Source organism: Hydractinia symbiolongicarpus, chromosome 4 (genome assembly GCF_029227915.1).
Source record: "Hydractinia symbiolongicarpus strain clone_291-10 chromosome 4, HSymV2.1, whole genome shotgun sequence".
In the NCBI taxonomy this organism is placed as follows: Eukaryota; Metazoa; Cnidaria; class Hydrozoa; order Anthoathecata; family Hydractiniidae; genus Hydractinia; species Hydractinia symbiolongicarpus.
Window position 1 is genome coordinate 23145118 of NC_079878.1, and position 23897 is coordinate 23169014.

At 32.9% G+C, this 23897-nt stretch overlaps 1 protein-coding gene across 3 annotated transcripts; it reads left to right on the top strand.

Annotated features, from left to right (window-relative positions):
- Window positions 1-8875: 8875 nt before the first annotated feature.
- On the top strand, window positions 8876-23653 carry LOC130641910 (low-density lipoprotein receptor-related protein 2-like). 3 transcript variants are annotated; one of them, XM_057448925.1, is made up of 7 exons: window positions 8876-9009; window positions 10093-10168; window positions 10242-10314; window positions 16959-17227; window positions 17464-17635; window positions 17746-17922; window positions 18042-18183. In XM_057448925.1, the coding sequence occupies exons 2-6, from the start codon at window positions 10120-10122 to the stop codon at window positions 17900-17902; spliced, it is 720 nt and encodes a 239-aa protein (XP_057304908.1). In that variant the 5' UTR covers window positions 8876-9009; window positions 10093-10119; the 3' UTR covers window positions 17903-17922; window positions 18042-18183. The 3 variants fall into 3 exon arrangements, with proteins under 3 accessions (XP_057304908.1, XP_057304909.1, XP_057304907.1); XM_057448926.1 differs by lacking the exons at window positions 8876-9009; window positions 10093-10168; window positions 10242-10314; window positions 16959-17227; window positions 17464-17635 and adding exons at window positions 18348-18569; window positions 19345-19512; window positions 19864-22913 and having other exon boundaries at window positions 17664-17922; window positions 18042-18268; XM_057448924.1 differs by lacking the exons at window positions 8876-9009; window positions 10093-10168; window positions 10242-10314; window positions 16959-17227; window positions 17464-17635 and adding exons at window positions 18348-18569; window positions 19345-19512; window positions 22770-23653 and having other exon boundaries at window positions 17674-17922; window positions 18042-18268.
- The last annotated feature ends 244 nt before the right edge of the window (window positions 23654-23897 follow it).

The following is a 23897-nucleotide window of genomic DNA, read 5'->3' on the forward strand; positions in this document are numbered from 1 at the left end:
AATTAAAACCAAAGATGAAAATACGCATTGCAACAAATGAAGATTTGCAATTAAAAGAAGTTGAAGTAATTTCAAGAGCTGGAAAAGTTGGAAAGGCTCAGGGAGGAAAATATAAAGATTTTTGGAATGTTCGCCATAAAGATGGCTCTACAGAATGTATTGATATGAAAAAGGGAATATCAAAAATAGAAAGAATAAATGAAGAAATTAGTCCATCAAACAGTGAAGAGATACTGTTAGTTGACAGCACAGAGACTGAATTAATTAAGCAAGCAAAAACGAATGAGCTGGAAAATTGGATCAAAAACAATGTTTATGAAGAGGTTCCAGTGTCTAAGCAATCATTGATATCGACAAGATGGGTGATTACCAAGAAATGTGACCAGTCTGGTTTGATCAATTTAAAGCAAGGTTAGTAGCAAGAGGATTTGAAGAAAAAGCAGATGTAGAAACAGATTCTCCGACCTGCTGCATAGAGTCACTTAGGATTATGTTTGTTATGTATGACAGTAGCAGCACTATACTTTGTAAAATTATTAATTAAATGTAAAAAATGTTTTTGTATTGCCATCTGTCCACTCTTTTAGGTCCATTGCTACACAGTCATTAAAGTCATTGGACATACGCAAACCCACCATAGGTCTTGGGATAGTTTCTTGTACTTGAAACATGTCTCACATTTCTGTGATATATGGTCCATCAATGTATGTAACTTCTTATCCTCAACACCTGCATCCCGAAGTAACTTCTTTAAACGTTCTGGTGGCGGATGACTAAATTGTTTATGAAGTTTAACAATGTCTTTTAATATTTCGGTTTCATTTTGCATAGCAAAACTCTTTGAATACAGAACTATTTCTTCCGCATACACACTTGAAATATCATCAAATTCAAATTTTCTTTTGCCTAAAGGGATACAATAGTGTCCTGAGGATTTGAGAAACACCTTTTGCTTCATTCCCAGAATTTCTATTGTGTGCTTTGAAAAATCAATTTTTGTGCCTGCTTTCTTCATGGCATCTTTACTAAAAAGTAGTGGCAAATCTCCTTTCACAACATCTGTTACAATATTGATATTAGTATCTCCAATTCTGGCTGGCAATTTCATTTGTTTAATAGATCTCATTTCATTTCCATCTCCAAACTTAAATATTGTATTACTTTGTGACTCTGTGACATGATTAAGTTCATTATCACTCAATGTCTCTAAATATTCTTTCAGCCAACTTTCTCCACAAACAGTTTTTGAACAGCCTGAATCCAGAACAGCAGCGCTCAATGTTTCACCCGTAAATACATCCATTACCTCTGTATACAATGTTACATTCAATGTCTCTTTCTTTTTCTTTCTATTTTCGTATGAGTCTGGGCAATCTCTTTGCCAATAAAACACAGATCCACAAATGTTACATCTCGATACTTCTCCATTCATATCAACAGGATTTCTTTGACGATTATCTTTACTATTTCTGTCAGCAGTAGGTCTTGTGTAGTTGGTCGTAACTCTAAAGTATCTTCCTCTTCCTCTAAAATACTGACGACTGCCATGATAAGTCGGTTCTAACTTAATATCATTTACATTGACTCTATCTTGTTGAACTATATCACCAAAGATCCTCTTCAGTTGATTTTTCATTCCGGAAAATGCGAGTTCAGTAATAGTTGCTTTTACCAGTCGTTCTTATTGCTCAGGTAGTCTTGTGTTTACCAAAAGTTTATATGCTAAAATAAGCGTTCAAACTCAATTACATATTGTTTCATTGTCATTTCTTCAGTTTTGCAAAATTTTTCAAAATTATATAGTTAGTAAAAGCTAATTGTAACGTGTCTTTTTTAAATAAGCTGTCAAGAGTTTCTATTACTTTATCAACACCATTATCTGTATTAAGAGTCTCAATGTTCATTTCAAGAACTGCATCTCTAGCTTTACCTTCAAGTGTAAGAAAAATAGCAGCAGCCTGTTTCTTTTTATCAACCTTTGTAAAAATTTGCCAAATTTTTATCTCCTTTTTCTAGTTTTCATATGAAATGTCCTCACTTAACGTTGGCGGGGCCTTGTAATCTTTTCTTGAAGCCATTATTCCTCTGCTACCATTTGTTAAGTAACAATAATGACTTACTTTGATTGTCTCACTTGATTACTCAGTGGTATCACAAACACAACCAGCAGGAACACAACAACACAACTTGATCCGTAACACAACAACACAACTGGATATCAACACAACTGCACAACCACTTGAGGCCCCACCAAGAACATTCACTATTGTTTACAGTCTATATTATGGAGACAACATATTAATATCAACAAGCATCACTTGGCCAGTACTCCTCAACCAGGAAGCTACAAAGGTTTTACTTTGGTAGCAATGTAGTCAAAGTAAACAAAGTCAAAAATGCTTAATTTTTTAAGGAAAAACGGCTCCACGGCTCGAGAGGTCAGCAAAATTTAATGCCGTTTGTGATTTTGAATTTAACTAAGTAACTAAGATCAAAATTAAGCCAGTTGTAAACGTGAGCACTGACAAGTCATCCTGGACAAGTTTGGAGTGCGTGTTATTTATACAGAAACGGCTTTCCCATTTGCTTGTGCTGATCTGCGAAATGAGGACGCTCCGTTCCACAAATTTATGTCCGGAGTTGTAGCTAACTACAAATCAACCATTTGAACTCAAAACTGTATGTAATATTTGTTTGAATATCAATTTTTTAGGCAATCATGGAACAATCTGGTTATGATTGTAGTTGAAAAACACATATCGCAGAAGCTGTACATGAAACAGATTTGTGGAGAATATATTGAATTTTAACGAAAAAAAAATCCTTCAAATGATATGTTTAAGTAGCCAAATCTTATTAAAATTTCTTTATATAAAGTTTTTAGTTAAATACCGTTACGAAATATTTTACTTTACAGTTGGAATAAAAACAAATCAAATACTTAGAAGATAAAAAGGTTAAGAATAGGAAATTTTCCAGATCTATCAACCTCCAAAATGACAACCTTATTATTTCGGTTGAGTCTCGAAGCTTGAATTACTTCTAATATAAAATTGGGTTTGATAATAGGTTTAGTACACGAGCGGAAAGCTTCGCGTGAAATTTCCAACATAGCATTATTTCTTACATGTTGACGTCTATGTAAAACCAAAATTTGCAAAAATTAGTTATTGGAAATATTTCTTTAAAAGTCAATGGGTGAGTAGGGTGAGATTTCTCTTGTGACGTCTCTAAAAGTAGACTTTCAGAAATACTTCAACTACCACAATTGATTCAGTGGCCAATCTTTTCGTCCTTTTGTTATCTCTTCTTCAGAACGAATAACCGGTAAGAAAATATATTATGTCTTGGATTTTACAGGAGTCAGATTTCTTTCTACCCCCCCCCCCCCCCCACACTTTTTAATCCAAAATTGGTTTGAAACAAATTGTCAAATTAATTTAAAAATCTATTCTGTTTCTAGCAGTATAAACAGTTCTGCGCGTTCCACCCGAATCGTTAATTCAAAAGTTTGTCTATTTTCAATATATAATTTTGATAACATTGTTTAAAGGAACAGAGGTAAAAAGATGCTATAAAAGGCATTCGTCAATGTCGAAAAAGCAAATGTTTGTATTCACTCTACATAAAAAACATAAAAATGTTGACTCGACATAATCACACAGTCTCTTTATCTCTACACATGGCGAGCAGTGCTCCATAAAAGCAATATAGAATATTTACATATAACTGTGAAATTTTCTTTAATCCTGACAGAATCACACTGGTTGTATTCATTTCGCTGACGAAACTTGAAAAGTTTGTCACATTCACAAGTCGCAAACTTTTTCATTTTTGAAACCTATAGCTACAATCTCTTCATCAGTTGTATGCAGGAATCATGCATACATTTTAACAACGACCCACTTGTAATAACTGATTTTTATCTATATGACGTCAATTAATTAAAAGAAGTAAAAAGATTCGGCGTCAGAAGGTGGCTAACAACACCCTGAGAGGGCAAATTTCAAAATCAAAATATACATTTCCCGGACTATAGTAATAGCAGCAGCTCTTATTTATGTGTCACTAAAAGGCCCTGTGATAAAATCAGCCCTTTTAACGCCCACGATGCGGTAAAACCCAGAAATATAAAACGTGGGCGTAATATACGCGCATGAAAATTTGTAAATCATCGATAAATCGTCAAAAGGTTTTGATGCAGTAAGGAAGTCAGAGGAAGCACGTGTAAACAAGAAAAGTTGAAAAGCTGATACGCCACTGTTAACCTTTTCAAGATCAAACATTTTGGAAATTTTCGAGAGAGCAATTTCAGAAAAGTCCAAAAGTTCTAAACGGATTTCTCTGGCGGACCTAGGGGGATAGAAATAGGGCTGGCTTTATTAGCTGCTATTATTTCTACGTCCTTTTATTTCCAGTACTTACCAGCGCCTCACCCCCACGTGGGGACACAGTAGGGGGGTCTTTACTTACAAAAACTGCCATTTAGCGTAATAAGAGAACACCAGTCATTAATTTTTATTTTTATTTTTTTGTTTGTTTTTGCCATTTGTTTCAGCATAGCGAAAGACCTTTTGCCACAATTGTCGGAGTATTTCACTGTTTCCCAAATTTTACTTTCGATTTAATTGTTAACGGCTGAGTTGTGCGCAGTTTTATAGTTACCGTTAAGAAGCCATTTCCCTGACCCTTTACTAAACAGCACACAACCGACAACACTGGTCTTCAAAAAACTAAGAGGGGGAACTGGGTGGAAATAATAATAAGAATAATTTAAAGCGGAGCACGCTTAAGTAGTTCATCTAAAGAGCAAACATTATAGTAATCCAATGTCTTTTATGTCTTAGCTATTTACAAATCATGCTGACGGCAGCAATAAATAACATTACGAAACATATTATACGAGAAGTTCATTTTACTTATTACTAAGGAGTATATATACCCTGAGTAACTTTAAAAACAAGGCATAGAACCCAAATTTGAGACACTTTCATGACTACCCGGTTAATTTTTCTTTTTTAAAGTTTGACACTTACTCGAATAATCGAATATATAAACTTGACGATTCGAATATAATAACTTTTGAACAAGTTTGATTTCAATCAACGATCTAAATAGCTTTTTTACCTTATTATTTTCGTCCGTCGACATATGGTTAACACTTGTTAAACTTCTGTCATTGGCTGAGAAACATAAAAAGGTGTTAAAATTATAACAACAATTTAAAAATAATACACCACCATTCACGACGACTATCTAAAAAATAGTTTACAGATTTGTTAATGCTCTTCGTTGAAGGAAATAAAAGTCGTGTATCAGTTATTATGTTTAAATCGTCAAGTTTATACATAACAGGATTTGTAACCCTGGAATACTATACGTAAAATTTTTATTTCTAATAATTTATTTATTTAGTTTTATTATAACATTGTAGGTTAGTTACAATAAAAATTGAGATTTAGGATACTATTGACATATCTGTTCCGGTTCCGCAAAATACACAGGAGTATCACCGCAGTAAACATGAAAACGAGGTTTATTATGAACATTTTATTTTTCACATTTTATTTTTCCCAGGGGGTTTTTTCTTAAAAGAAGACTTTATCACATGATTTTACCTTTATAGTCAAGTTTTATTTTCTAAAATGATGGATACAGATAAAATGAAAGAGGTTAGAGTAGGAGCTAAGGGTGAAAACGAAAATATTCTCGTTGTTTGGAGTGTGCAGCTTGTTCATACTGCCTTTTATGTTTTCAACGATGACAAAAATGAGTATACGAACAGCTCATGATCATTCATATGCAAAGTTCCATTTAATAAAAATAGTCAAAATAGTCAGTCAATAGTCCTTAGTCAATATATGTATACTTCAGGAGAAAATGAAGGATGAACCTTCCAATAACATTGTTGTGTTAAAAAATGGATCTTAACAAGGAAATCAATTCATACCAGAGCAAAGCATTTTCTTTAGAAAAATAAAATGATCCATGAGCAGTAAAATTTTACACCATTTTTCCAAACTATGAGTCCCTGTTATCAGTTTTGTCATAGTTGGAACCAAAAATACGTTGTACCACTATTGGTCTGGTTCAAAATCGCGTGGTGGTAAGAATCATGGTAATTTATTTTGTCAAAACTCCAGATATAGTCATTTCAAACCCGGTCGTAAACGACCACTGTCTTTATTAGATGAGTTTTTTATTGTCTAGTACGTTTGAAGGTTGTTTTGTCTGTTGATGATATTTCTGATCATTTTAATGTATCTTCTGGTCACATCTCAAGAATATTTACCACTTGGATAAACTTTCTTATTATGAACTTCTTCTGTTGTTCCCATTTCCTTCTCAACAAATGGTTCGAAAATACATGCCTAAGCAATTTAGAGAGTATCCAACCACACGTGTTATCATGGTACTGAAGTTTTCATACAAACCCCTTCTTCTATGATATCACAGTCACAGTATAACCATCATAACACTTGGAAAGCTTTGGTGGGGTTATCCACCAATGGAACTGTCACGTTTGTATCAAAGTTATGGGCTTGTCGAGTAAGTGACAAAGAGCTAACGAAAAAGTCTGGTTATCAGACGTTTAACGACGGGTAACATAGTTACTTGTGACTTACTAGACATTTCAACGTCAACGCCCGTTATTAAAAATCAACTTGTATGCAAAGACAAAATCTTCCCTCATATTGATATTTTGGGAAAGAAGTATGGACGTAATGGCGAACCGAGGAATGGTTATCTTCTAACATTAGTTATTGCTGCTGGTTTTACTGCCATTGGTGAACTAAATTTCATTGCACCCATCATTTCTAATTTCTTTCTAATGGCGTACGCTCTAGTAAATTATTCAGTGTAAGTGCCAACTTGGTATTATTTTTGTTGTTGTATGTTCTGACGATACGATTTCTACTTTTTTTCGTTGTTTATTTCAGCTTTGCTTCGTCCCTTTCTAAATCACCTGGGTGGAGACCATCTTTCAAGTACTACAACATGTGGATCTCCTTCATTGGGTTTTTACTGTGTATAGCTATGATGTTTCTTATTAATTGGTGGGCAGCGCTGATTACCATCATGTGTGTCGCTGCGTTGTATAAATATGTGTATAAATAAGTTGACAAAAATAAGTTCAGTAGTTTATGTGTGCTGTAAATCCACAAGCATATATAATATGCACCTGTAAAGTTTTTCATACATATTTATGCCCTGTTGGTCTAATGGCTATGACACTCATGTAATGAGAGATCCAGGTTCAAATCCTGGACAGGGATAGGAAAAACATAATTATCTTGTATCTACAACAACCATGTAATAATGAGTATATGATAGCTATATATATAACTATTATGAGGATAAATTGGTATTCCTCGAATTGTAGGGGTAGTGCTAAATACATTTATCACCTTCATTTATAGAGCACAACAATGCCTTGTCAAGAAGAGGCATCTATATGTACTTGTTTGTCTTGACATGACAGAATACAGCATAAACTCGAAGGATAAGGTCAGATTTTGTGCCAGATGTTTTCTCCTTGTAAACAAACAAAATCTTTTTTAGTTCAAGAACACGCAACGATCCTAAGTCCTCCAAACCATTAACTGTTTTAGTATGAGGTAATAGTGCTTGAAACTGATTCATATTGTACTGAATTGCAGCTAAGAAAACAAAAATGTAAAATTTATTAAGTAATTTTTGGATTCATATAGCTTTTACTTCTAACAACATTAAGTACGTATACATAAATTAGCTGATAAAAAAACAAAAATAATCAAGTTAGAGAGGGTTTTTTTTGGAAAATTTACGGGCCAGATTAGTGATTATTCATGACGAAATCTTAATTTTTAAAACACTGTTTGTCTTCGAGCAACAACGTGCTTGTTAGCAGCTTTTAGTTAGATAGACATCAAAATAAATTCAACCCTTATATTTTGTTAGCAAATGGATCCTTTTTTCAAGGAAAATCTTACTCTCTTTATACTAAATCCACGAGCTAACGACTAGATAATATTTGCCATACCTATTGATTCAAAAAGGTAGCTTCAAAAGCAACGGGCAATTTCCGGGGGATTTACCCATGGGATAAAGACTAGTTTAATACTACATACCAACAAATAACAAATTTATCTGTGTGCGCATACATGAAACTTTTCAATCTTTTTTACACATGGCTGCTGTTAATTTAATAGAAAATAACACTTTAGAGAATCTTAATTCCTAGTGTTAGTCATTAATAATACTATAAAGAAGAAGGTATTATTGATTTAAAATAACATGCAACGCAGTCTAAACTAATCATGCCACTACATAAACGATTTGAATAACTAAGTAAGCGCTTAAGTCAAAAAAACTCTTATTTTCGTGTAAAAGCCAAGTGTAAACCTAAAAAAATGTTATCAAACGCCTGTGACAAATAGCTAGATTAAAGCAAGTTCTTTAAAAATAAGAAACAGTAGACGTCCAATAATATTTATTCGAAACAGAGAAGTTTAAGCAAAGTAAAAATTCGAAATACAAAAATTTGCGATTCTTATTAGTATTTTGACGCGTAAATACACGTAAATGTCGAGACCTAGTTATAAAGACAAAGTGTTCAGGAAGATATACACAAAATGGTCGTAAAGACTAACACGTGAAATTACACACAAAGGCACCGTGAACTAGGTTGTTTAATCTCGTTACTAAGAAACAACTGACTAATGTAAATTATATGTGAAAGTAGTGTTACCCCCGTCAGTGCGTCTTTAGTTAGCTTACCTCTTTCAGGCTTTGTGTGTCTAGTTATATTTCCTTGTTTTGATTTGCCTTTTAAAACAAGAGTTTATTCTTCGGATGTTATAAACAAAACACCTCTCCCCCTGAAGTTGCATTACTCTCATCAACTATAAAATACCTTTGTATTTCTGAATTTAATAAGAAAAGTTTGGTTAGCACTGTAATGTACAGATAACTTTTTAATTTGGAACGATACAGACAATCAAGCATACGGTGACTATTTTTGTAAAGGTATGTCTTGTTGTTATTTTAAGTTAGTTAGAAACTTTACACTTTTTTCGCGAGTCCTAAAAAATATGTTTTTGCGAATATTTACATTTGCAGATCAAAAAAAGAAGTCTTTTATCGCCTGTAAAAATTTTTAAAGAATGCAAAAAATTCAAACTTTTTGCATATTAATTTCCAAATCATATCTTCACTAAGTCAACATTGTTTTTCTTGGATGTTAGCAGACGGGATATATAAAAAGCGTGTCTGTTATCTTTTGTCCTTTTTTTAGGTTGAAATTTCATAAAAAAATTTAGCCATTCTTTTTCTAGTGTATTTAGTTTAGTGACTTTATTAGAGTTCACAAAAATTAGTATGTACACGTGCATGCTACTGGGCCTATTTGAAATGAAAGTTTACAGCCTTTTTGAAACAAGAAGAATCGGATAGTTTTTTGTATAGGTCATTGAACACATAAACATGTTTTTAAGCTAATCAAATAGTAACGGTTTAATGCAGGTTTGGTTTTTCTTTTCTTTTAAAACGTATGCATTTTTTCCTTTCCAAAAACATAATAGTTTTTCATAATCGCATTCGTTAAATAAATGTAATAAAACACCATGGGAAATTTAAGGTTTTGTCAAAGATTGGTGATACTGCAAAAGTGTCCACCCTATCCCCTTGTCAATGTTGGATTCAGTTGGTGCAAATTATTTCGAAAGCAAAATCTATAAGGCAATCCCGCCTAATGCTGTTAGTACGTCCTGTCTTACTAACATCCAAGAAAAACAATGTTGACTTAGTGAAGATATGATTTGGAAATTAATATGCAAAAAGTTTGAATTTTTTGCTTTAAAAATTTTTGCAGGCGATAAAAAACTTCTTCTTTTGATCTGCAAATGTAAATATTCGCAAAAACATATTTTTTAGGACTCGCGAAAAAAGTGTAAAGCGTTTTTATTAACGCTTGCTTATAACACTACTGTTTGCACCTCATTTCTTTGGTACTACTGACAAATCATTTCAAAACTATACAATAAGGGAGGATTTTGTTATCTTTCTTTTACTGTCTGGAAAATTTGTCTGTGATATTGTTTTTTAATATAGGTGATTATAGGTTAAAACAGTCTGAAGATGGCCCTTCGTGTTATCGCGTTATTCTTAATCTTCTCTGTTATACAAGGTATTATATTTCATATTACATTATATTTTGCTTCTGTTTGTTTACACTTACTTTTTTATTAATTAACATTCAGAATGTTCAACTTCTTGCACTGTCAACAATGGTGGTTGTGATGGAATATGTACCGAAGTTGGATTCCAAACAAAGTAAGTAAAATTACTTGTGTATAAAAGTTAACATTAATTTATGATGATTTCAGGTGCTTCATCTGAGATCTTATAAAAACCAGTCGTGTTTTTCTTCTCCTTCTCCTTGGAGGAATTATTATAGCGATTGCCGTTGCGTCATGAATTTGTCAGGCGTGTGGAGCCCCACAAGCCTGGGATCCGTCAAACTGCAAGTAACATCGCAGGAATGGTTTTACGAGCCTTAATATTTAATAATTTGACTAGAAATATTTAATATTTCATGAAATTGTCTATAGTGCCATTCCAGTTAGTCACTTAATAATATTTTAATTAGATTGCGTCCCAAGTTGAAGCTTAGGGACTGACTTCTCACAATTCGGCTGTGCTTAACACATAATTCTGTACGCTGGGTAGCTGTTAGATTGACTAAAAAACAAAAGTGGTTCTATGTTATTGTTTTGAATATCTATTATATTGTTCTGTTGAATTTACAGTTGTCTAGCTTTCTGATTTTTATTGACTTTCTCTCGTGTGGTTAACTTGGCCAGCTAGACAGATGATAATTACAACAGTCTTAGTCTTGGAACAACAATATAGCTGGCTGACTGAAAAAATCATTCGGGGACAGACAATATAGTTTTAACGTCATTACATTGCACGTCTGTAAAATGATCAAAATGGTAATCAGGAAACTCATAGGAATTTTTTTTGCATAGCTGTATCTCTAAAGTCAGTAAATTTGGAGTTTTGCAGTTAAATTAAGTCGCTGGAAACAAAGATTAGAGCTTGGCGGCTGTAGAACCCATATCGCTCGGCCGCCGAGTACGTCAAATCGGATTAAATCGAAATTAGTTTTAAATGAAAATTCATTTCAATATGGCAGAGGAGAAGTGATCGAAGTAGGACAAATCAATCTTAAACTAAAATTTCTGGTTTTTATAATGTATAATTTTTGCTTCCAACGATTTAATTTAACTGCAATACTAATGAGGGTGGGAGGTAAGTCTTTATTCCGGTTTTTCCTGACTAACAGACTAAATTGGTAATTAGCCAGTTTATAAAGACGAACATATTTTGAATACTTGGTTTTAGAGTCACCTGGTAGGATTTTTTTAATTAAAATTTTGATATCTTTATTAATATCTGTATGTGCGTAAAAAACATTTCTTGCATAGGCAGATTTTAAACATGTTCTAATTGATTTATTAGGATTGGATTGTGTGTTTAAACCGACAGGATTTCTTTTTTGTAAATGAAAAGCCCTTGCAGGCAAAAAGAATTCAGATTTTCAGCCTTTAATGCATGGTTCAATATGGACTAAAATTGGACGTTATAATACAAACAAGAAAATGTTTAAACTCTTTACCAACCGCGCCTAAAAATGCTCTATACCAGTCGCGCCTAGAAACCGTAAAACTATGTAAAACATTTTTACCAATAATATAAGAACGGATTAATGTATGTTAGCAATAAAGCTGAGACAAGCAAAAGCCGTTGAAATGTTTTAACATATCATCATTGTTCGCAAATTAAATCATTGCACAACTCCTAAGATCTTGTTGTATCTTGTTATATTAAGCATCCAATTTATCTTTCGAAAATGAAAGTGACAATATTATTTTCATTTCCAACGACTTAATTTAACTGCAATACTTATGAGAGTGGGAGGTAAGTTAAAGTGAGAAAAAAGGCTATTCTGACCTTCTGTCAGTTGAAACAAGAAGGTTCTCAACCATCTACGCTTTTGTGGAAATGTTCTATTATAAGAGGTAGAAGCAGTACTTGCATATAGAGGGTGATGTCGATTAAAAAAACACTGTATATAAAGAACTTTTACTATAAAAAATATCAGTAATATTTTTTATTTATTTTCTTTTAATAAATTGTTTTCAAAAACCATAAATAACAAAAGAATACACAATTAACTATATATATAAGAACATATAATATAAACAAAGGTACAACACTGGGTATGCGAAAAATTGATTCCTGTAAAACCCAATGGACAAGTCCTGTTTGTACCATCAGCACATCATATTACTGCAATTTTAAGTAACAAATTTGCAAATGAGAAAAAAATAGCACTTATTAAAGACAAGGAATTTATAAAAAGTAGCATCTTGGATGTGATTCTCAAAAATCTTCACAAACATATCAGAATAGAAGTAACATCAGGAAAAAAAGTACAGGTACTTTGAACTCCAATCCTGAAATATTGTGTTATTTAATACAACAATAAACGTTAAAACTGCGAAAATGGAGCTGACAGGTATTCTTATAAATCTCTATAACAATATTATATAAATAATTAATGTATATACATAAATTATATTAGGCAATCACATTGTTTTTCTTTATATTTATTGCATTTTTTGAAAGTGAAAAAAATATATGTCCTTTACCATCCTTTTATTACTCAAGCGATGATCTGGTTACTCATCTCGCCACATAACTTTATGGTTTTTAACGGGGGTGCCGATATGCCGCAAACGCCCGCATATATAAGGACGACCTCGACTTTTTGAATTAAATTGACTGTTGTTCGCCAAAACCGCCCGCACATTGCCAAACACTCCCGAACTCGCCTAGAGCATTCCCGAAATGCAGCACTATGTAACATAAACATGGCGGACGACAGTTGAAGGCATGCGCTTGAAGAGAAAGGAGTTAATAAAGTTTATGTATAAGTTATTTATTAAGTAAATCTTTTTAAAAACCATCAAAAACAGTTCTTTTAAGCACTTCACTGCCACATAGTTCATTTTAATTTTTATACTTTTTTAAATAATTTGTGGTGAATTATTGAGTGTTTTTGTGGTGAATTTTTTTTTTGTTCGGGCATTGCTCGGTTCTATGTGGGTTTTTTCACGCGAATACCTGAATTTTTTTCAAAACGTCGAACTCGCCAGAGAACGCCGCACTTTGCACGGTGTATGCGGCTTATGTGGTTTTTATTCCATAAAATAACTTTGCAAAAATGCAGGTAAACAAAGTGGAAATTTTTCCCGGGTGAACAAAAGATGAATTAGCTAAAACGTCCTAATTTTGTGACTTACTTCTTAATTCTGTGATGTGTTTTTTTCCAATGTGAGATACCCTAGGCTCTACATATACATACTAAAAAATATAAAAGCTTCTACGCAGCTTATTTCTCTTCGATTTGAAAAATCTCAACAACATAACAAATGCAGAATTCCGGACTTCATGGTCGATAAATTTGTGATGTAACCAATGATGTTGTTGTCTATAATAAAGTGAAACTTTGTGTTTACAATTATATTTGATCAATCAATTAATCAGTCAAGTCTTTTGGGGTGAAGAATCGTCTGAAATGACAAATTTTAAGATGATCCTACCATCATAATGGAGATACAAAATCATTAGCAACACTGGTAAAAACTCTAGAAATAAAGTAAAATGATATTAAATCAATGTAAAACCATAGTTGAAAGACTAAGATAAGGACTAAATACATACATTAAAATCCACGACAAGTAACCAGTAACCAACCAACATCTAACACATGTGGGATAAGACTCATAATGGCAGAAAAAATCAGTTAAACTTTTGTACAGGAAGCGAACTATGCGCCTTTTGCACAAAAACGAATAAACGGCGCGCCATTGAACAACTTTTCGTTCCTGAATTATTATTAAATGTATAACTCCTTTTATTAATAGTATGCAAATTACTTTTAAAACTGAATAAGTATGTCTTTGTCAGGAGGGACTATAATTTAAGACGTGAATATTTAAAGTATTTAATAACGCGTCGTAAATTAATTGCATCTGAAATAAAATAAGACGGCTTTATGAAATTCCTAAAATAGTTTCTTCTGAAACGCGATCACAAGAAAAGATTGACATGCTTCACAAAAACTAATGCAAAACAACATTTTTTGCTCCACATTTGCTGTTTAATTAGTTCACAGTTTGTTGTATGTAACTAAGGAAGTAACAGGCAGTTAACATCCTTGGGAATTGCATCCATCCGAACGGCTGACTCTTCCTCCCCTTCGACTGTAACTATGTGACATTACCGCTAGAGACACGTATAGCATTGCTCTAACTTGCTTGCTCGCCACACTAGCTTTCCACATGTTCCCAAAGTATTTTTTCATTCTTCAGTTTGTAAACATTTTTTACGAAATTTCCAAAATGTTTTTTGTGAAAATAGTTTTATACATGATAACGCATACCTCGAACCTTTTTATATCAGATCGTGGTTAAACGTTACACCCGAGTATAAATAATAAGAGCTGAAAGGATGAAGAATACTGTTTCATCAAACAAAATAATAATATTGTTTGCTACATTTCAACTTAAACCCTTGAGCTTTCTCTCTGAGCTCCTTCCTTGCTGACCTTTTGAACGCGATACAAAATGCTTACTCAGAAATATATACTTCATTATATACGTCATTATATACGTCATATTTTGAAGGTAACCTTCAATATGTGCATTGGTAAGTTTCCATATTTGTTTGAATGCAAATCTATCCCGTTTCATGACTTTTACTTCTTGCTAAAATAAGATTAGAAAATAAGCTAATTGGTTAACATTAGTAGCCATTTTATATTCATAGGAGTGTTGCCTAGGGTCCATTTTTTGGAAATATAAAAATTCAATAACTTCTGTAAAAGGGAAGATATTACCTTCAAGCTTGCAATGGGGTGCGTTTAGATAAATCTATTAGAATTAGCAAGAACGATTCTTTCCTAGAAATAGTGCTTTTAATGGAGTAGTTTTTAAACTAGCCTCAAATAACTGTAAACATTGCTTTTTGAGGAGTGTAATTTATTAGTTCCATCACTTGATTTAGATGAATTTTGTAGGAATTCATTGGTATAATTTGTGTAATTATATTGGTTGTATTTCTTAGAAGTTGATAAAAAAGATTGTTCTAGAATTATGATTTTTTTTCTTGATATAAATATTGGACAATGAACCTGGGTTCAGAAACAGCAAGCTTGCTTATTAAGGACCTTTTTTACGCTTTATATAAAGAATATAAATATCAATAAGCCAACCTCGTTCTCAGGGCATCTTGTATGTATCCTGACATGAGGCAGCAATAGGAACAGGGCTCTGGAGGAGGCAGTCTGATATGAAACCTGATTGGCGCGGATGTTTGACATAATTATTGCGTCACAAAACACTTTTTGGCGAGGAGGCAAGACTGGGAATAACAAGATAAAGTTGTTCGCAATAAAACGGTGGAAGAGCTGTAACATGACTTTTTTCAACTTTAATAAATTTAATAAAAAGCAATAAGCACTAAAAATGAAAGAAACGAGATCACAAAGTAACTTGCCTAGCTAACTATCAGGATAAGACTAAATAGAAAAAAAATCAACTTGTTTCCAACTGGCGAGGTTTAATTTGTAGCTCTTTACAGAGAATAACATTTCAAAAAAAATACTAGCTGAGACACACAGTGTCACCCATGTTCTTTATAAACAACATAATTTTTCACAAAATTTCGAAAATGTATATCACATGTTCTAAGTTATTCACTTCAGGTTGTGGTTAGCAAACATGTTTTATTACTTTATATGTTTTGGTTTCCAAAAAAAATATATAAAAAGCCAGTAGGTTAACCGTTAGAGTCATTTTATCATTGAATGTACATTTATCAGGCTGTAGCGAAAACTCAAAACATTCATGAAAATGAAGTTAGTTTAGATAAAGTTTAGGACGCCGAGTTGGTTTTACAACTATCAACTACCATATTGAAAGAATTGTAGTGGATTAAGGTATATAGAGTGTATTAGTAGTGGTGGTGTGACGAAAATTAGGAATATTTATTGACATTAAGTGTGTACTTATGGCAACTTTAATGTTGGCTTGCTAGCTACTTATAGCCAACAAAATCTTGTTTATTGCTCCTCCAAAAAGTGTACAATTTATACTGTAGAATATAGTATGTTTACCTGATGTACAGAAGCGTCATATAACTTTGGTTATAATTATTTCTCTAAAAAAATCCTAGCTAGATAATAGGTAGGATGTTAAAGCCAGTTATGCCCACCGGGATAATGTGCTGCCTAGTTATGTACGTTATAATTGTCACACACCCATGCTAATATGCTTTTATGCTTTTATTTAATATACATTTATAATGAACATATTTTTGGCTCAACCCAGTGTACTAAGTAATCACAAATTGTTTATTGTTTCAGTTTGTCTGTTTGAATTCATATCAGTAATTTAGGTTTATTTCTCCTTGAACGTGTTCAAGAAATGATAAACCTACAATACTAACTTGTTTGATAAGTTTTTACTGCAACTACAATAAATCACCTTCATGTGGTTTTACTATTTCATTCCACTCTAAATACGTTCTTTTTTGGTCGTCAAATATGGCTACATATCTGGACGCCACAATTCCGTTGAAAAGATGGAACGAATTGGTTTATCACTTCGTAAAGTGCATTAAAGTGTACTTTAACGTAGCGGTTTGACTAATCATCGTCATTGTTGGGACGTCTGTCGCGAGATAGTACCAATAGGTTTACTCGGCACTTTCTCCGTGACGTCATTATCTTTTCGGTGGCAAAGCTTAAAATTTGTCAAAAATACTCCTGTCCACATTCTCTTTTCTATTAGATAAATAGGTCAAAAAGGTAATAATTAAAATTTTGATAACATTTCTTTATATAGGTGTTCCTGCAACATTTTGGGTACGCTACAGCCAGATGGAAAGACTTGCAAATATAAAGGAATGATCTATTATGCACATGGCCACAGGATTGACTTTGTGTTTAACTCCACTTTTAGACGTTATGTTAAAAACTTTCCATTAAATCAAATTAAGACTATAGCTTCAGATATTCAAAGTAGCAAGATATTTTACGCGGCTGTAGGCTTTGGAATGTCTATAGTGGGTGAATTTTCGTTACATACATTAAAACGAAAAAATTTAACAATTGGTGAGTCAATTATGTTACATGTGTTGCAACCAATCCACAAATTAGTTGACAAAAAACGTGCTTCATTGCCGTGTACTTCTACACAGTTTTACGATATAACCTTTATTTATGCAGATCTTAAGATCGATTTGCACTGGTCTTACAGCTAATTGTAAAGTGTCCAGAAGTTACACTTGTTTTGGTTATTATTTTTACTTTTAATAATACCTTATTGTTTTTATTATCACTGTTGTTAGAAAATGGAACTGTTGATGGTATGGCATACAACAGAACGTCAAAAGACCTTTACTATGCCTTAGTTGGTGGACCAGTGAAGGTTATTAGAAATGTTGATAGACTGATACCCAATGCCGAGTTGCTATTGCAAATGAACAAGCCCCGTGCAATTGCACTCGACTCCTGTTTCGGGTACAAAAAGTTTTATTTATTACGGTAGTTTTAAATTTGAAAGTTTTTTGCCGTATCGACTCAGGTATTATTACACCTAAAATTTTTATTTTAAAATATTAAAAATCTAGGTACATATTCATATCGGACTGGGGTTCGCATGAAATTATCCGATACAACCCCATGGATCGAAGTAAAGTTTCAGTTATAACGTCTGGTCTCGCTTGGCCAAATGCGTTGGCAATAGACACGCTTACTCAAAAAATATTTTGGGCCGATGCAAATTAATTTTCTACTACCAAGGACAAGTAAGTAGGCTTTCCGGTCTTCTATATTGTCTAATAAACGAGAGAATTAAGATACCTAGAAGCCATTATGTACAGAACTTACTAGGAAGTGATTTATTTTATATGTTTTTTTGACATAGAATTGAAATGGCCAACTATGACGGTTCGTGTAGAAAAGTTATTCGAGTTCTACCTCAGCTTCATCCTTTTGCAATGATGTTTCATGGTGGATACCTCTATTGGACAGACTGGAGTAGACTAAACTATAAAATATACGTGACATCTATAAGAGACGGTAGTACCTCAAGTTTTAAATCCCTAAACTACAGACCATATGGAATCGACTTTTTCGGTGAACTGAATGAAGGTATACATCCGTTTTTTCTTTTCCGCATTTTTAATCTTCAACATACTCTTTATCACCAGTAAAATATTCGATATTTTAGCAATAGGAAAATGGTCGCAGTGGAGAGAAACCCAAAGCTGTCCAAATAATTGCATCGGACGAAGGGTACAAACAAGATATTGTCAAAATCCTTTTGTGCACAACTATAAAAGAGCCTGCCTAAAAACTGCTTGTCAGAAGTCATTTAAATGTGTAGGCTCTGCAGGACTGGAAGATGGCCCTCAAGTTAAATCTATTGTTTGTGATGTATGCTTATGCAAAGGTAAAAACAGTTAACTTTTAAGTGCAAAGAGTCAAATAATAAATCAAACCTAGTTTAAATATGTGAATATCTTAAGAAAGTAGAATGCATGCCAATTTTCAGCCCAATTTTATTTATGAATTTAGGAACATTTTCGTCACCGTCAAAATTTTTCATCTGCTCATGTTACATGCTCATATTACGACACAGCTTCCGGTCAAAATTTTCTATTGGATTGGGTTATATTGCCTCTGAAATATTTTTTATTCTAAATATAAATTCCTACTCCGTTAAAAAAATATTCTTCCTACTACATTCTCTTTAACTATGTTATTGATAATCAAGGGTGAAAATGTACAAACAGAGTTAAACAATTGAATTTAACTCTACTCAGGCAAGGATTTCTGGGGTATCTTAAGAGGAAGATTTTTTTTAGCAAGGTTAAAGTGCAAGGTCAGCAATCGCTCACACAAATTTCTAATGTCTTAAATTAAGTATGAATTGTTGTTCCAAGTAATCTAAGTAAACTGTTTTCTGTATTATTCAACTACATCTCTGTCTCAAGTCGACAATTCTTTTGCCTGTTTATCAGGTGCACCGCAGGGATTATACGTTCAGTAGAGTCCAAGAACCCATTTGATTCTACCCCTTTAGGTACACTAATCCTAAAACAGTTAAATCTTAACGATGCACGTCATGTAAAATCGCCTGATTTTGTATCCGTTTAATGCCACTTTAATATAGACCCACAACATTCTCAAAAATGCGTTGTTAATATAGTAATTATTACTTGCAGTTGATGGTCAATGGGGACCATGGCTCAGTGGCCAGTGCTCACAAACTTGTGGAACTGGTAGAATGACAAGAAGCCGTTATTGCAACAACCCAACCCCTAGAAATTGTCGATCTGATTGCACTGGAACACATACGACTATTGTTGATTGTTACTTGCGCTCGTGTCCAGGTAATTAAATAATTTCATTAATTTCTACTGTTGTTCTGTTAATTTAAAGTAACATGCATTCCGTTGGTTAAATATTATGCTGTGTTCTTTGATCACGTGATAAACACATTTAAGTGGTCAAAAGTGAATAATAATCAAAACGGGCACTTGGATTGGTTAAGCGACGATTATTGTACCCCAAATCAAGTGAAATTCATAGAGTAAAATACTGCCTAAATGGCAGTGGATAAATGAATACACTTGGTAAAGTAGCAACTATGCTTATTTCAAAAAAAAATCATTGCGAATGACAAAGTTACACGTTTTCCAACAATTACATTTAACATCTGACAGTGTAATGCCTATTTTTAGATCTGATGTTGTTGCTGGGTTATGTGAGTCACGTGACCGATTACTATTTTTTAGTAGCGACAAGTTATATATTAACCTAGCAATAAGACCCACGGTATATCCCTGTTGCTATTTGCAGCCATCCTTTTCCTTGGTTCACAGACAGACAGCGAGCATTAAAACGTAGACTAGTCAACAGCCCATGGAACAATCCACAGAAATTTGGCGTCGTCGTCTTCGTGTACCTATTTCCCGCATCAGCATTTCGTGCACCCGTTACGAAATTACTCTGCGGTAGTCATGGTCCTTAGAAAAATATTAAATATTAAACACTGCAAGTTTTTTATTGTACTTTAGAACATTTAGAAAATTTACGAAAAAAAATTAAAGATTTGGGTTATGAAAGAGGATTCTTTTGTGTATAACTTTAAAAATGCTTAATTTAAAATTAAAACGTTTTTAGAGATTGTTGATAGACTTAAAACACGCACATCCAACTTCAGGCAAAAATTTAAACATTCTTAAATGGTTAAAGAGCGAACAAATGTATTTTAATTTGATTTTTTAATTTTAATTGAAAGGCGGGAATACAATAGTTAACAAACAAAAAATCCACTTACAAAATCTTCTTAAATTTCTTCTTCTTTTATCACAAAATATTCTCTTGGTAATTTCTTTGAAATGGCGCGAACAATTAAAACTTCATTTAACGAAATATACAACACAATTTTAATTGTCCGTAACTTTGTCCGTGAACCTATTTATAAAAAACAATTTGCATGAAGGGAATAATAGAAGTTAATTAACCATTACTTTATATAATAAACAAACTAGCCAGGGAACCTGCCGTCGTAACGCTGGTTAAATCACAAGAAACGTGTGACCCGCTGTTGAATGCCAGGCTGATCACTAAATAACATGTGTAATATGTTTTTAAAAAATGACTTTTTTACAACTTTGGTTTAATTAAAAAAGCAGATAGCAGCCCATCGTCAATGTGTAGGCACAGCATCATAGTGTTTCGGGTGTAATATGCTTTTCAACAAATAACTTTCCCGCCGCATCAGCTGAAAACACAGTTTACCCGTCATAGCAAAAAAAATCGTCCAACTTTTATTGTGCTGAATAAATTTCCGTGATAGCTCAAAAATAAATGGTGACACGGGCTAAGCTCTTAGTAAAGGTAGACCATGCGGTCCATCTATATAGGCATAATATCCTTTTCAAAAAAAACTTTATTGCAACTTTCATTTAAATAAAAACACAGGCCTGTCCACCTAAACAATCATTTAACAATGTTATCTGGAGAATTAATAAAACTACGTACTAAGGCTTGTTGATTCTTTGGTTTTTAAACTGTCAACACACTAATAGCGGGAAAATAAGATGGAATTTTTTTCTACAGTGCGTTTCACAGTACATGTTTTTTGTGCACATTATAAAAAATTCGTGTGACGGTCGCACAACGTTTTTCTTTGAAACAGGTTCGGGTTGTGTTGAATAAATTGTCCATTTGTTTTTATCATAAGCTTTGATAGGTGGTTTTAATAGGATGCTACAAAATTAAAAAATATATAGTGACACAAATTTTAAAGGTACTACCTGCATCACATATAGTTTACTCCTGTCAGGAATCGCACCTGAACCTTTTACGAAATTGTATCATAAGTATCATACCATTTGATCACAGGAGCTTAGACATTTAGTAAAAAATTATTATACCTGAACAACATTAAAAATTGATAAAACGCACATAAATGATGACCAAATGAAGGATTTTGCAACACATTTTGCTTACTCAATTATGGCCAGTTCTCTTGACTTGGTCTTTGTATACACATCACAACCATCCGATAAGCATTGCACAAAAATATTGTCAAGCGGTTGATCAAAATTCTCAAAAGCCAGGGTTTCACCACGAATCAGCAACAAAGAAATAGATCTGTAAAGAGAGTTACCATCTCCACTGACACTGCATAACAAAAAAATATATCAGATAGAAAGGCAGTTATGAAATAAAAAATATTAATAAGATTAGTAAGATTTTTTCTATCCATATTGTTATAGCTATATAGCATATGTCAAGTAGTCTTGGCAGAGGGCACCACTACGATGACTTGGCTTGAAAATTGATGGATACGTTTTCCATCCTTAATACAGCTCTGTTTCCACTCATTATACTGGCTCAATATTCTCTCAAAATCCAACCACTCCAGTATATCTTGCTAGGTATAAAATAACAAATGAAGCACCACATGAACACTTCAGAACTATTTTGAGTGTATTTTTCTTTTGATTTACTTATTTGTGTGGCGGGGAGGTTCGAGTATAAAAATAACACAAGATCATAGTTACAAGAAAAAAAGATAGTCTAGCAACAAACAATAGGCCATTGTTCTATGTTTTTACAGCTGAACTATAGTGATCTTGATCGTCGTTTTAACCTCTACACAAAAAGTAACAGAAAAATAAATTTCCAAAAATGAATTTACCACGGGTCTTATTGACTAGTGCGTTTATATAAAAGAATGCACTTCACTGGTTTTATAACGACTGCTAGGTAGAAACAAGTATCAGCAGTGGAATAAAATGCAGCCATGTATTATTCTTAATAATTAAACAAGTATATAATTTTATGAAATATATTTATTGCTAAGCTTTTCGTAGTTTTAGTACATCATCAGGGATCATCAGTTTAATTTATGACGCTGATATCTACCGATTTCTGAAGTGCCTTAAGCATTAGCATGACAACTGACGCATTTTTAAATAATATTAAAAATTAGTCAGCTAATAAATTTATAACCAGAACTCTCTCAATTGTTTGCATTTCACAGAACAGAATAAAAACTAATAACTGGTGGTGTGTCTTAAAGAAGTGTAATTAGCTAATAATGCCTTAGTCGCAAAACATATACTTTATTTAGACGAAAAAAAAAAGAAAAAAAAGAAAGAAAGCCAAGAAAGCCAAGAAAGCCAAGGGCTAACTATTGGACAGTCTGTAGCTGGTGGTTTTGTTTTGGTTGTGATTGTGATTATTGCTGTAATTTGTTACTGCGGAGAATGTTTTTGTCAATCTCAAATCACATGCTGCACATGCTTTGGACTTAATACGCAATAAACGAACAACGCAACTGAATTGGTCTTATCTTAAAATTAGATGAGTTTGTAAATATATAGGTACGTTTGTTTGCACACACTGATTGTAAATTTAAAATGTGCTAGACACCTTTTTCGTATTGTAATTTATCATAGCACACACATTTACAAGACAACTAAAGTGTTAGGAATTATTATTGAGCGTTATTTTATTGTAATCGAGAACAGCATTTGATTTCATACTTTGATTATTTATCTATTCTCAGCGAAAAATGTGACATGTTTTTTAATATACGATATGTTTCTTATGAGCAACCGAGTTGTTGCATGCTTAGGCAGAGCTTTAAATCAAAAAAAACTTCAGCAACAAGCAACTGGTCATGCTGTCTTCTTTTTAATAAATAGCCAAGAGCTATGTTTGTTAGCAAGTTTTAGGCTAAAATTTTGCAAAATTAAAAATACTACGCTTACGAACTTCTTAGCAGCCTTAATTAAGCTTATTGAGTTTATTTTAAAAACGAGGTGTATACCAATTGAACCGGTGCTTTGACAAGAAATGACAAGATTTTTTCCTTTTATGTAATTTGTTATCATTATTATAATATAAGTGTAGATGTAGTTAAATTGTAAGCTATGGCATATGCATAAAATTAAAGAGTGAGCTCTTCTTTAAGTATATAGTTGTAAAAACAATGTCACCAGTTAAAGAAAATACACGTATTTTTTATAGTGTTAAACCCTGCTAAAAATTGCTCGAAATCACTCGAAGTAGCTTTGTTTGATCTTAGAATACGGTGACACTTATTAAGACAACTTCCAGTCATGACAAATATTTTTCTCCAAAATGTGTGTTCTAACAGATAAATACATTTTTTATAGGATGATCCATTATTTATAATATAAAGATTGTCCAAGAAGAAAAATATACACCCTTGAGTTTGGGGTTTGGTTATTTC

Coding starts and splice junctions, on each gene's coding strand:
- LOC130641910 (XM_057448924.1), top strand. CDS start 18,049: ATGGCCAACTATGACGGTTCGTGTAGAAAAGTTATTCGAGTTCTACCT. Junction 18,269..18,347: donor TTTCGGTGAACTGAATGAAG/GTATACATCCGT, acceptor TCGATATTTTAG/CAATAGGAAAATGGTCGCAG. Junction 19,513..22,769: donor TTACTTGCGCTCGTGTCCAG/GTAATTAAATAA, acceptor TACTTTATTTAG/ACGAAAAAAAAAAGAAAAAA.